The following is a 15,047-nucleotide window of genomic DNA, read 5'->3' as shown; positions in this document are numbered from 1 at the left end:
GGAGGAGACTGGGGAATCTTTTAGGAGGAGGGGACAACATACACAGTACATGTGAATGTGTGTTTTTAAACTCCTGGTGATTCTAAAATATTTGTCCAAATGGCTTATATCTCTATAAATTACTAAATTACAGAGTTGTTTGAGGAAACTCTTAAGTTTGGGCAATAACGAATGGTCTTCTGCAACACATATTTACTGAAGCGTCAGTTAATACTGTGTAACTACAACTTTTACTGTATGATGGCATATTTGGGTTTTCAAATATCTTAAACTGAACACATAGGTTTTTTTTTAATGAGATATTTATAATCACTTTTAAATAAACATAAATGGATTTTATACTATAATTGCAACTTCATATTAGTTAATTAAGTATCCAAAGGCTTTCACAAAAAAATTACCAAAATGTTCGTCATAATCAAAATTAAACTCATGATGTAGCTAACAAAAGATATGACTCTTACCTTTTGAAACAATCTAAAATTGCTTTAACACATATCCACAAGATTGGCAAATAATTTAAAGTCTGAAAATATTAAGTGTTGATAAGGACAGAGAGCATGAGGCACTACCAATGGGAATACAAATTGGTATATTCACTCTAAAAACCAATTTGGCACTACCTACTACCATATATTCTATGCTACCACCCTATCATCCAGCAATTCCACTGTTAAAGTTTATATGAGACATTTGCGCCAAGAATATGCAGGAAGAAGTTCATGGTAGTAGAAACTTTTAGAAATAGCAAGAATCTTTTAACAACGCCAGTGTCTGTAAACAGAAGAAAAGAGAAATCAACTGTAGAATATCTATTAAATGGCATACTATAGAGCCATGAGTATAAATGAACTAAGCTACATTTTCAATGAATCCCCAAAACATCAGAGCAAAGAAAGGAAGTCATAGTAAAACTAGTCCACTTATATAAATTTCAAAATCAAGTAAAACTAAACAACATATTGTTTAGGGACACTTACCATAAGATTATTTTTAAAAAGCTAGAGAATTGTTAACACAAAATTCAGAATATAGATTACTTCTGTGGTGGAGGGAGTGGATGTAACCCAGGAGAATATATGGAGGCTTCAAAGGAACTGATAATTATTTTGTGAGACCCTTCTCTGCATTAATGGTATACTTCACGATAAAAGTTTCTTCCTTCCTTTCTTCCCTCCTTCCTTCCTTCCTCCCTCCCTCCCTCCCTTCCTTTCTTTTTAAGAGAACAGAAAAACTAAGTCACAGATGGGAACCTTCATTAAAAAAGCAAATCACTTAAGAGCCAAGTTTATGCACTACAGAATACACACACTTCTCTCACATTTCGTATGAGATACTGACCTCTCCATAAATAATTCTAGAATTTGGGAAGAAATTAAATGAAAAACTTAAAATTCACCCATAAAAGTCTTCATGCTATCCTATATATCTCGACATTTCCCCCAAGTAGGCAAAAGGTTCAACTCCAATATTGAAGTTCCTAGCTAGTTAAGTCTTTCTAGCTTCAGTCAGCAAACAACTTTAACTTTTCTTTATCCATTGACCAAAAGGATGGGCAGTTTTGCATTAGCACTAACATCTGTTTCAGAAAAAAAGAAGCAAAATGGACGAGCAATGCACACTCTGATTAGGGTGATCTGATGAGAAGTACTCCATTGAGTTTCTGAATCGCTTCAGTTCAACCTGGTTTACCCATCCTGCATTATGCATGAAAACACTTCGGAATGAAAGCAATTACTAACATAAAATGATGCATTTTCTCCTTTCCTCAAGCAAATGAAAATCACTAATTACCAACGGAGCTTCGCAAAGCAGATACATGACACGTCTCCACTGGGAGATACAGCACCGACCCCAAATGAAGAAATTACAGTCAAATAAGGAGTTTTATTTAAAAATCTTTTTCACGACTCTAACACTTTGCTCCATCTCCTGAGGGTGACACCAAGCCAACCACCCTTACTGCCCCAGACTTGTTCTGCAAGTCCCCCATTCTCTTCCTTCTCAAACACCGCTGCCACTGCCCACGGTGCCCTCCGTTAAGCCTTCTCCTCCGCACAACCCCTTACAAGATGCCAGAAGCATCAGCGTTCCTCTTCAGGTCCAAACTCCCAGGCTCCCCGACCCTGAAAACCGCACCTACGCCAGCCTGGCGCTTCCCGGGCCCCATCTCCACGTCCGCCGAGCCGCACCCACAGAAAGCCCTCCGCTCCCTTCGCCGCGCCCCCTCCACCCCTCCCGTGGTCCTGCAGCGCCCGGCGCTCGCCCCCTACTCAGAACCCTCATTTCCCACTGAGCGTCCCCCCCCCCACCCTGCACCTGTGGCCCGGCCTTTCCACCCCGCTTCCCAGTCACCGCGGGGCCTCTCGGCCGAGCCCACCGGCCCCGGTCAGGCTAGACCAGCCAAGCCTTGCCCGCTAGGCCCCGACCCAGGCCGGGCGACCTCTGCCGCCTCTTCTCCTCACCGTGCCGTCCCCGGGGCCCTCGTCCCGGGCCCCCTCCGCTTCCTCACCGACCACAGACTCCAGCCCAGCGTCAGGGTGGCCCAGCGGCTCTAGGGGCGCAGGCTGCAAATGCCGCTCGGGGTCGGAAAGCGCCTGCTCCATAGCTGCGGTTCGGTACGGCGGACACAGTGCGCCTGCGCCGCTTCGCCGAGCCGAGCCCGCCCCTCCACCAGCGGCCGCTGCCAGGCCCCGCCCTCTGGGCATGTGGCCTCCCCACCCGGCCTGGCCTCGTTCGCGGCTGCTGCGGAGGCAGAGAGGGCTCCTGGGCGAGGGCTGAAATTGGGGGTGGGGCTAGGAAAGAAGGGCGGACCTACAAGGGAAGTGGTCAGCTGCTAAGCCAGGAGACCCAGGAATCCGGGAGAACTGGTTGAGAGAGAGAAAGAGAGAAAGGCAAGAGGAAGGTTAAGATCAGAGTAGGTACTGGAACCATTCAGGTCGGTGATCACCTAAAGAAAAATTGAAACTCAAAAGAAATCGGAGGTTGGGACTTCCCTAGTGGCGCAGTGGTTAAGAATCCGCCTGCCAGCGCAGGAGACACGGGTTTGAGCCCTGGTCCGACAAACTAAGTCCGTGAGCCACAACTACTCAGCCTGCGTTCTAGAGCCTGTGAGCCACAACTACTTAGACCTTGTGCCACTACTACTGAAGCCCGCGCACCTAGAGCCGGGGCTGGGCAACAAGAGAAGCCACTGCAATGAGAAGCCCGCACACCGCAAGGAAGAGTAGCCCCTGATCGTGGCAACTAGAGAAAGCCCAGGCAGCAGCAAAGACCCAACGCAGCCAAAAATAAATAAATAAATAAAAAGAAATTGGAGGTCGCGATCTGACTTCTCCCTCTTGGCCTCTATCTTGCCTGCCATTATTGGTTCCATTCCTCGCCCCACCTACCCCTCCCCCCCCCCCACACACACCCGGAAAGATCTGAGGCGCATAAATTATTGTCAGCAGGTTGAGTAACACAATTAGCAAAAGGTAACACTTTTAAGTGTTTGAGAAAAGTTAAGTGCTTGACTGAAGCCGTACTTGAGTTCTACCTTAAGTGTTTCTTGAAGCCCTGGAGATAGCTGATAATTTTCTACAAACACCTCAGTTGAATTTTCGAACCTGCTTCCTAGACAAGCATTCACTATGGTACTCTGATGGGAAGCGCTCACTGGGTGTACCAGACTGTTACTTTGAAGTACCCTGTACACAAAGTCTGGTCATCGATTTTTCAAGGAGAGAAACTTATCTTTCTGCCCAAATAACTTGGCTGTTCAAAGCTGTGACACACAATTTTCTCCTCCTCCTGATACTTCCTCTGGCTTGGTAGCGATTTTTCCCATTCATCCCTAAAACCTCAAGTTATCATGTCCAAGTGCTATTATCACTTTGTTCAAAAATCGGTTATGACCTTTCTCATATTTTTTTTACAATTATTTACTTACATGTCGGTCTGCCCCAACTAGGCTTCAGACTCCTTTAAGGCAAGGACCCTATTTTATTATTTTTTTCTTACCAAACCTAGGACATTTACTCAATAAATGTTTTAAGGCATTTAATCAGTTTTTCAGGGAATATCCGCGCTAGGCAAATTCTCAGGAATTTTTTTTTTCTTAGTTCCACCACCAGGGATTGAACCCGGGTCCTTGGCATTGTGAGTACGGAGTCCTAACCACTGGACCACCAGGGAATTCCCAGGAACCATTTTTAAATCAGAAGACTATTTTATTAATTTATTATATGAGAAATAGATATCTTCTTTCCAGGGACAGATTTGTATCTGTTATCCTGTGCCCTTTTCCCAGTTTTGAGATACCCAGGAAACTAAGTCCTAGAGCCATTGGGATAAGTGCTCTGTGCTGGTGACTTGAGCATCTCACCCTGCAGTGAGTAGTGTTAGAAAACAATATTCAACTGAGTAAACTTTGAAGATCTTGTTGGCTTTATTCAACAATTCATGGAGCAGGCAGCATCCCATGTAGCAGATAGAAAGGCGTTCCAATGAGCTGTACAAAATGAAAAACTTTTATAGGAGGGAATGGGGGCAAGGAAGTTATACTAGCAAAAAGTGGATTGGCTGCGGCAAGGACACTTTCCTTTAGGGGACGGCAGGGCTCTAACGAACAGATTACCTCACTAGTGCTGACCAAGTAGTTCCTGGTTGACTGGTTTAAGATTCCATTTGGGGAGAGCTGAAACTATAATTAAGTTAAATATTAAGTCCCGGTTGGTGATGTGTGGTTAGCATAAGTGACTCCATTTGGGGCCTGTTGTCTTGTTTTAAACAACTGGAACAAGGAAAAGGACCCGTAGCTTTACAAAGCAATCACCTGAGAGGAGGCCACAGTGCTATCTGTGGTTTCTAAAAAAAAAAAAAACAAAGAAAATACTAAAACAGAGTAGGGACATCTGTTTCCCCTTCATTCACACCTCTTTCTTTGTGTGAAAAAAAAAAATTTAAGACTGCCTTTGAGCAGCTTCCCTGGTGGCGCAGTGGTTAAGAATCTGCCTGCCAATGCAGGGGACACGGGTTCGAGCCCTGGTCCAGAAAGATCCCACATGCCACGGAGCAACTAAGCCAGAGGCCACAACAGTGAAAGGCCCACGTACCGCAAAAACAAACAAACAAACAAACAAAGGACCCAACACAGCCAAAAATAAATAAATAAATAAGTTAAGAAAAAAATACAATATCTAACAAGATATTTTTAAAAAAAGACTGCCTTTGATATCCATTTTAAGTCGTTCACCTAGATATAACTTTGTTCCTGTATCTTAAGAGATGGCCTTGAAGAAACCAAATTTGAAAAATCAAAGGGGTTTTGAAGTGTCTAAAATAAGAATAAAAAGGATTGAATGTTCATTTCCCCTTACCTTATATACATATAATACATGTTCATTGTGGGACAATTAGAAGATAGTTATGTAAAAAAATAAAAGCTATCCATGCTCCCACACCCAGAGATAAACACTTCACATTTAACATATATCCATTTAAATATCATGCACATATATAATAAAAATAGAACCACACTACAATGCTAATTTATAATTTATTTTATTCACTTAGTACAGTAAGAACACCTCTCTATGCAATTAAATATATTTCTACAGAATCTTCTTAAAGGCTACACTTTTGTAAAAAATTGTAAAAAATTTTGTATTGTAAAAAATTACTATAACTTATTTAATCTTATAATCCACAATAGTTATAATTTGATTCTAAGCTTGACTTTTACAAACAACACTGCAGTGACCATCCTTGTATATAACATCTTTGAGTACCCAACCAGTTATTTCCTTAGGCTAAATAGGCATTGGAAGATTTATGGAAAATTTCATTTAAGCTCTGATAGTACCTGAGGAATTATCTCTGCTCTATTACAAAATAATATATTTCTTAAAAATTTATATTTGTGGGACTTCCCTGGTGGTTCAGTGGTTGGGACTCCTCGCTCCCAATGCAGGGGGACCAGGTTCGATCCCTGGTCAGGGAACTAGATCCTGCATGCTGCAACTAAAAAAAAGAGATCCCAAACGCGGCAGCGAGGATCGAACATGCCGCAGCTAAGACCTGGCATAGCCAAATATTTTTTTTAATTATTAAAAAAATTGATATTTTCATCCACTAGATAATACATCTTACCCTTGGGGCTGCCTATAAGCTAACTTTTTTTTTTTTTTCTAGCTCCACCCAGCTTGCAGGATCTTAGTCCCCCGACCAGGGACTGAACCCGGGCCCCTGGCAGTGAGAGCACCAAGTCCTAATCACTGGACCACCAGGGAATTCCCAAGAAATTCTTTTTAATAAAGAGACAAAACTAGTGTTTATGTTAAGAGCCTGGGGTGGGAGAAGAAATGGTATCTCGAGCTTTTTAATGGGTCCATCTTTTGGACACCCTACCTTGAAGTTTTTATGTGCTTGGCACTTTACATACATTTTCATGAAATGCCCCTGCAAGGCAGGCATTATTTTCCCCATTTCACAGAGGAAGAAGCAGGCTTGGGTAATATTTGACAAGGTCACATAGCCAGCAAATAAGGGGAAGACCTGAGATTCAAACCTAGATTTATAAGATACCCAGTATCCAAGCTCTTGGGCCATGCTGCTCTGGATGGGGGAGAGGAAGAAGAGAGATTCTTCTGGAAAAGGAGGCAATTGGCAGAAATCGAGGGTTCATTCCTCACCTGAAAACCCAGGGAGAATCACATTTCCTTGGTTTATGAAGGCAAAGTCACTTCACTGGCTAAAGTCTGGGAAAGCCCAAAGCCAACTCCATGAAGATTTCCAATACAGATGCTCTCTGTTCTTCTGATTCAGACAGGAGAAGGATACCCACTCCAGCACCCCCTTGGGGGAGGGCCTCAATGGGAAAAGTCTCAGGAGCAGGGGTGACCGGCCAGGGCAGCTCTAAGGCTGAGTCGCCTTCTGGGTGGACCCATTCCCCACCTCATCCAGCCAGAGGAACTTCAGTCTCTTATATCTGAATAGCATGATTTAGGCTTCCATTTTGTCATGAGTTTAACAAATATTTACTGAGCTCCTGTGTTAGCCTAGAAACTCCATGAAACACCCATTCTCTGCTCCCCATCATCCAGGTTCTGTCTCCCTTTCCCAGGATTCTCCTCCTGTGTCTGGCTGGCCCCCCAGGGTCTGGGAAGGTCATGTTCTTGCTCTGAAATTACACCCTTCGCCTTGACCAGCAACCAGCCCCAACCCTACCCCGTCTCTCATTTTAGTGTCGGTGTGGGTGACATCTGCTTCATGTGTTTTGAAGATGTATATTAGGTACATACACACTCATGACTGTTATGACTTTCTAATGGAATTGATATTTTATCATTGTGAAGCGTCTCCATCTTTCTGTTGATACTCTTTTTCTTAAAGCCCATTTTGTCTGATATCAGTATGGCCACACCAGCTATATAGTGCTTATTGTTTTGTTCGCATGGTAGATCTTTTTCCATTTTGTTATCTTCAACCTATCTGTGTCTTTATTTAAAGTTTCTCTTATAGACAGTATAAGTAGAGGGGCGAGAGGAAGGCTGCATTTGTGAGAAAATTTAAATTACCATCAATCAGTTTAAAACATTTATGTCTTGCGTGGAATCTTCTACTTGGAACTTCTGGTATCATTTGCCCCATGCTGTGTGGACTGCCACACGGGGAACGCTTTGCTGCCACTTACCAGAGGCACAGCCCTCCTAAGGGGGATCCTATTCTTCTTCAGCCAACTGGCCAACCACCCCTCAGAGAGCAGCGGTTCCCAGGGTGGCAAAGCAAGGGGAGGGGCATGGCTGTGAATGTGGACACTCAGGAGCAGAATTAAGTGAGGGCAGGACACAGGAGAAAGGGAGCAGCATCTGGCATCTTACCTCTGTCTGAGAAGCATCCTGTCCAACACACGTTCAGAAAGGTGAGCAAGAAACAGGCAAGAGATGTAAGCTTTTGTGACTGATGACCTTTGGGTAGCTTTTAAATTGTTTCTTCCTAAACTATTTTGCCCTTTTTATTGAATCTATAGAACAATAAAGGACTTTCCAAATATGAGGAATACTTGTAAGTAAGTAAATTTATACTGAATGTACTTTGCCCTGTGTTTAGACTGGTTGTTTTCTCAACTTGGGATTTTTCCATGACCTCCTTCCCACATACTCATTAACCCTCTTCATTGAAGGCTGGCTTTTTTCTGTTCTGGCACTTCTCATCTTGTTTACTAGCTCTGTCTGTCTCCTCTCCTAGGCTAATGACCTCAGCAGTAAGAATGGGGTGGGACATGCCTCACGTCTCTGTGTCCCCTGCACTCAGCATATAGGTCTGCTGAACTAGTGAATGAGTGGGAGGGGCACAGCATACAAGACAAAACAAGCAGACAAATAATAGCAAACCACACTTTTACTTATGAAAGCCAGCCAGGCCTGCTTACCCTAGCTCTCGCTGCACCAAGCAGGCCAAAAGAAAGCCCTTCCTCCTCCAGCTTCTGCAGGCAGCTCCTCACACAGGAATTCTCCCTGAAACCGCGAGGCAGGGGGAGGTAAGAATGGGTAGAGTAGGTCACGGTGGAATGGTGGCCAGAGCTGCATCCTCTTGCATCCCTTCCCCAATCCCAAGGTGGGCCCTCCTCCCTAGCCCCTTCCCCATGGGCTTGGTCCTGTGAGGACCCCAGCTTGGTCCCTGAGAATCATTTCCTTGAGATTGAGAAGCAAGCAGCAGGAGTCACTGTGTCCCTTTCTGTAGCTGGGCCCTCATCAGTCAGATCTCTGCTTCTACCAGGCGTGTCTCTGAGCCGCCCTACCATCCTCACCTCTCCCCTTTTTTAGGAAGGAAAAGCGCTGACACTGCAGAGATCTGAGTTAACTGATTAATCCCAGAAACCACCAACTTCAGCCCTGAGGGGAATGGCAGAGGAGGGCTTTTTTCCTGTATAAATAACCCAAACTGGAGATCATAGGTAAGATATTATCTCAGAGATCCTCTAATCCAACCCCTTCATTTTTCTGATGAGGACAGAGAAGCCCAGAGAGGCAGTTCAACTTGCCCACAGTCACTGCTAACGACCAGTGAGTAGCAGAAGGTGGTTGGGACACAGCTCTGGTCCCAAACTCTGATTGAGGGGCAGAGAGTGCCTGATTCAGCTTCTTCTGAAGGCCAGGTGAGCTCTCTCACGGGAGGGAGGGTGCCTGGAGGGTTGGAGGAGGGGGAGTTTTTTCTTCTCCACTTGAGGAGGGAGGAGGTGCTGGGGACACAGCCACAGGTTATCTATCAGCCAGTGAATGAATGAACAAATTGTGGTATATTCCAAACAATGAATTCCTATTCAGCAATAAAAAAGAATAAACTATTGATACACGAATCGACATGGATAAATCGCAGAATAATTATATTGAATGGAATAAGCCAGACGCCCTCCCAAAAGACCATATTGTTTGTTTATATAAAATTCTAGAAAACTAGAACTAATTTATGTGACATAAAGCAGATTAGTGAGGTAGTGGGTTGAATGGTGATCTCCAAAAATCACCACTGGTGATTGGTGACGTCCTGATTTCTGAACCTTTGAATGTTACTTTACTTAGAAAAAACGTCTTTGCAAATGTAATTAAGGATATTGAGATGAGATCATCATCTTGGATTATCCTGGTGGGCCTTAAATCCAGTGTCAAGTGTCCTTATAAGAGGATACCAATACAAGTAGTCCCTGGATATGGGAAAGAGGTGGAGAGAGGGGAGAGGTGGGAAGGAGAGATTACAAAGGGGTAAGAGTAAACTTTTGGGAATGATAAATATTTTCATTATCATGATTGTGATGATGTTTCATGGATGGAGACATGTCAAAACTCGTCAAATTGTATACTTTGTTTTAAGTCCATTATACATTAACAAAACTGTTAAAAAGATGAAAGATCCATGGGTCTAAAACAAGATTCCACTCGCAATATTCTGGCTTTTTGGAAGTAGTCCACATAACATTGATATATGGTGCATTCTCAGAAAACTGATCATGAGATGAAACACCAACATATGAAGAACAGCTAGCTGAATAACCCCAGAATATTAAAATTTGGAGAACTGATATATATATTAATATATAAAGTAATCAAATATATCAGGTACTGCAATGTATAAAACATTCTCATCTTATATGAACTTCATTAGAACTGAGACCGGGCTTCCCTGGTGGCGCAGTGGTTGAGAGTCCGCCTGCCGATGCAGGGGACACGGGTTTGTGCCCCAGTCTGGGAAGATCCCACATGCCACAGAGTGGCTAGGCCCGTGAGCCATGGCCGCTGAGCCTGCACGTCCGGAGCCTGTGCTCCGCAACAGGAGAGGTCACAACAGTGAGAGACCCGCGTACCACAAAAAAAAAAAAAAAAAAAAAAAAAAAAAAAAAAAAAAAAAAGAACTGAGACCAATGACATCTTTTGGTGTCCCTCTTTGACTTCTTCTGTTTTTCATGATCTCTTATCTTCTCCAATTCCTGTTGTTGTTGCTTTTTTTCCCCCCTCTTCTTATGTTTTGCTGGAGCATGTACTTTAATAGCTTCCAGAAAAGGAAATGCTGGCATAAAATTTTTTTGAAATCTTGCATGTCAGATTTGTCTTTTAGCTGGGGATAAAATTCTAGGCAAAACTGGAGGTATTGCTCTTTGTCTTTTAGCATTCAGTGATGTTACTGAGAAATGCCATTCTCTTTTTACAATCTTCTCTTTATCCTTAGTGTTATGAAATTTCACCATGATGTGCTTTGGCGTGGGCTTTTATTTTTTCTTTATTGTGCAGGGTATTCATGGCATTTCAAATGGATTCACATCATTTACTCTAGGAAATTTTCATAAATATATACATACACATCATACACACATATACATATATCAAAATAGTACCATCCCTTCCATTGGTTTTCTTTCCCTGGAATCCCCACTAGTTACATGTTAGACCTCCTGGATTGCTTCTCTCATTTCCGTATCATTTATCTCCTATTGTCCGTTGTTTATCCTTTTGTTCTATTTGCTGAGAGCTTTTTCTCACTTATCTTCTAGACCATGTATTGAGTATTTAATTTGAACTATATCATATTTTAAATTTCCAAGACCTGTGCTTGTTCTCTGAACAGCCCATTTTAAAAATAGCATTTTGTTCATGTTTCATGGAAGCAATATCATCTCATCTGCCTGAAGATTTAATTTTTTCTGAAGTTACTTCCCCTGACTTCCTGAATTATCTGCTTCCGCTAATTTCTTTTCTTCTGTTTGCTTTGATCTCTCTTTTATTCATGTTGGAAGCTTTCCTCAAATGTCTGCTGATCCTTAGCTATTAAAACGAGTCATGATATGTTGTCTATATATACAGTGTGGTGGACGATGGATATGCATAATGTATTGGTGAGAGGGTGGAGGGTTATGTTGGAGGAACTGCTGACTTGGCTTTACTGTAAAGTAATTAACAGGGTTGTCAGCTGAGCTTTTTGCTGGTGGACCCCTCACATATATCGTAGGACTTTTTTCTTTTCTGGAGCTGTTCTCCTAAAAGGGATCTTTTAATCTTTCACCTAAGGGTATAAGCCTGACTGCCAATATTTTGGGAATGGGATAGGGGAAGGGGCTGAAAGATCTGAATTGTTTCAATAAGAACCAATTGGTTCTAGTTCAATCTCTCCAGAGTCTCTTGTAGGGTGGAACAAGGGTTAGTCACCTGGATGCATTGTTTGGGGCTTCTTATGCAGACTTTGAACCAACACTGTTGTTTTCAGCTCACTGCTCAACTCTGCCTTCCACATTACCTAGGTATCACTGATGCTTTTCTGGGATTTGGAAAGACCAATAGCCTTGCCTGTGTCAACATCCCATTCTCAGGAATTAAGTTTTAGCTTCTTCCCTCATCCAAGTCTCTGAGGATAGGGAGAGTGTTTGCCACATCAGAGTCCAATGCACCACCCAGCCCCAAAGGAATACTCATCAGATATCTGTTGAATGAATGAAGGTCTAGCTAAGTGACTTGAAGGGGGCACTAAACTTTCTGAGCAATAATTTCTTCATCTGTAAAGTTTGAACAGCCATCTCTGACCTTCCAATTTCACAGGGCTGTTGTGGAGTGAAGGGACTCAATACTTTTCTTCTTCTTCTTATTTTTGGCGACAAGTAGGTATTAGAGGTGATGTTGGTTACAACTTGCAGAATTCAATGAATCAATACGTAGATGCCTTACCTCTCCCAAAACACAATCTAAAGGCCAGAATTTTCTCTTTTTTTCACTTCTAGTCTTGGACTTCTTAACATACAATTCCTAATAGTCAGAAGGAAAGTGTACATTTAAAACTTTGGCCCAGAAGAGAGAGATACAATTGCTACAAAGACTTGTTTCCCTGGCCAAATATTAACAAGGTGTAGATTAAAAAACAAAAACAAAAACAAAAACCAGAAAAGGCCTCTACCTCTTGTTAAGTGAATAAGCTGCAGCAGATGTCAAGAAGAGAAGGACAATTTGTATGGAAACACAAAAGACCCCGAATAGCCAAAGCAATCTTGAGAACGAAAAATGGAGCTGGAGGAATCAGGCTCCCTGACTTCAGACTATACTACAAAGCTACAGTAATCAAGACAGTATGGTACTGGCACAAAAACAGAAAGATAGATCAATGGAACAGGATAGAAAGCCCAGAGTTAAACCCACGGACATGTGGTCACCTTATCTTTGATAAAGGAGGCAGGAATGTACAGTGGAGAAAGGACAGTCTCTTCAATAAGTGGTGCTGGGAAAACTGGATAGGGACATGTAAAAGTATGAGAGTAGATCACTCCCTAACACCATACACAAAAATAAGCTCAAAATGGATTAAAGATCTAAATGTAAGGCCAGACACTATCAAACTCTTAGAGGAAAACATAGGCAGAACACTCTATGACATAAATCACAGCAAGATCCTTTTTGACCCACCTCCTAGAGAAATGGAAATAAAGACGAAAATAAACACATGGGACCTAATGAAACTTAAAAGCTTTTGCACAGCAAAGGAAACCATAAACAAGACCAAAAGACAACCCTCAGAATGGGAGAAAATATTTGCAAATGAAGTAACTGACAAAGGATTAATCTCCAAAATTTATAAGCAGCTCATGCAGCTCAATAACAAAAAAAACAAACAACCCAATCCAAAAATGGGCAGAAGACCTAAATAGACATTTCTCCACAGAAGATATACAGACTGCCAACAAACACATGAAAGGATGCTCAACATCTTTACTCATTAGAGAAATGCAAACCAAAACTACAATGAGATATCATCTCACACCAGTCAGAATGGCCATCATCAAAAAATCTAGAAACAATAAATGCTGGAGAGGGTGTGGAAAAAAGGGAACACTCTTGCACTGCTGGTGGGAATGTGAATTGGTACAGCCGCTATGGAGAACCGTATGGAGGTTCCTTAAAAAACTACAAATAGAACTACCATATGACCCAGCAATCCCACTACTGGGCATATACCCTGAGAAAACCATAGTTCAAAAAGAGACATGTACCAAAATGTTCATAGCAGCCCTATTTACAATAGCCCGGAGATGGAAACAACCTAAGTGTCCATCATCAGATGAATGGATAAAGAAGATGTGGCACATATATACAATGGAGTATTACTCAGCCATAAAAAGAAATGAAATTGAGCTATTTGTAATGAGGTGGATAGACCTAGAGTCTGTCCTACAGAGTGAAGTAAGTCAGAAAGAGAAAGACAAATACTGTATGCTAACACATATATATGGAATTTAAGAAAAAAAAATGTCATGAAGAACATAGGGGTAAGACAGGAATAAAGACACAGACCTACTAGAGAATGGACTTGAGGATATGGGGAGGGGGAAGGGTAAGCTGTGACAAAGTGAAAGAGCGGCATGGACATATATACACTACCAAACGTAAGGTAGATAGCTAGTGGGAAGCAGCCGCATAGCACAGGGAGATTAGCTCGGTGCTTTGTGACCGCCTGGAGGGGTGGGATAGGGAGGGTGGGAGGGAGACGCAAAAGGGAGGGGATATGGAAACATATGTATATGTATATGTATAACTGATTAAATTTGTTATAAGGCAAAAAATTTAAAAAAAAAAAAAAAAAAAAAAAAAGAAGAGAAGGACAAGGTAAAACAGTTACCCTAAAGTGGTATTATTTCACTCCTGTCAAGGGGGGGAGATTTCAATTACTCATAAATGTACTTTTAATAAGAATTTTAAAAAATCATATTTCAGTAATTCTTAAAATGGTTCAAAAATTCAGAGAAATAAATGGGCATTCAAATGGTTCAAAGAACAAAACAAAAACCTCTAGTTTCATTTTATATTCTTGCTCTATTTCCAGTTTATTTAAAAGTCGTAAAATTAAAACATTTTAATTTAAAAAAACTGTTATTAAATTGACTCCCTTATTTCCCTAAGAGATTCCTGAAGGTAAGGATTTAAAATCAATGTCCTTCTCGAATGAACAGGGCAATAACTCCGCTAAATATAAACTTTCTATTTCTCTCCATTCATAAAACAGACAAAGGCATCATTGTTCTCTAGTTTTATTATTTTTTAATCTTCCCAACACATGAACTATAACTCATTTTGAGATTTTTCAGTGCATTTCACAGCAAAAATGAACAAGGGAATCATTAAAATGGTTGTACATTAACCAATTATCTTCTTATAATTTACAATTTGTTGAAAAAAATTATTATTTTGCTGTTTTCATCCTATTAGCCCCCTTCAATAAAACACAATTTATCAGAGCACAAAGCCTAAGCTTCTTATGATGATGCAACAGATACAGCCACTTACAATGGCTGATGAATAACAGGTATATGTTACACACACTGATTGGAAGACCACATCAGAAGAAACAGAGTAAGGCACCACTCTTGGAAAATTAAGGTAGCTTGAAGTAACAAGTGTTGAGCACCATAAGTAGGTGCTAAATAAATACTTGAATGAATGATGAAAGCCATAATTAGCACTATTCTTTTAATTGCCAGCAATTCTTCAACCTCAATAAAATACTTATTTTAAAAAAAGACTGTACCTGAATATAAC

The 15,047-nt window shown here is 41.5% G+C and overlaps 1 protein-coding gene across 1 annotated transcript in view; it reads right to left on the bottom strand.

Moving 5' to 3' along the window:
• SNX4 (sorting nexin 4) overlaps nt 1-2,649 on the bottom strand; it is a 65,830-nt gene extending 63,181 nt beyond the window's left edge. Inside the window, exon 1 of the mRNA XM_060099410.1 lies at nt 2,466-2,649. Within this exon, the coding sequence (XP_059955393.1) occupies nt 2,466-2,606 (141 nt within the window). The 5' untranslated portion in view covers nt 2,607-2,649. The remainder of the gene's footprint in view (nt 1-2,465) is intronic.
• Between the last annotated feature and the right edge of the window lie 12,398 nt (nt 2,650-15,047).

This window comes from Mesoplodon densirostris, chromosome 5 (genome assembly GCF_025265405.1).
Source record: "Mesoplodon densirostris isolate mMesDen1 chromosome 5, mMesDen1 primary haplotype, whole genome shotgun sequence".
Lineage (NCBI taxonomy): Eukaryota > Metazoa > Chordata > Mammalia > Artiodactyla > Ziphiidae > Mesoplodon > Mesoplodon densirostris.
Note: the sequence above shows the minus strand (reverse complement) of the source record. Positions and strands in the feature narration are given on the sequence as shown.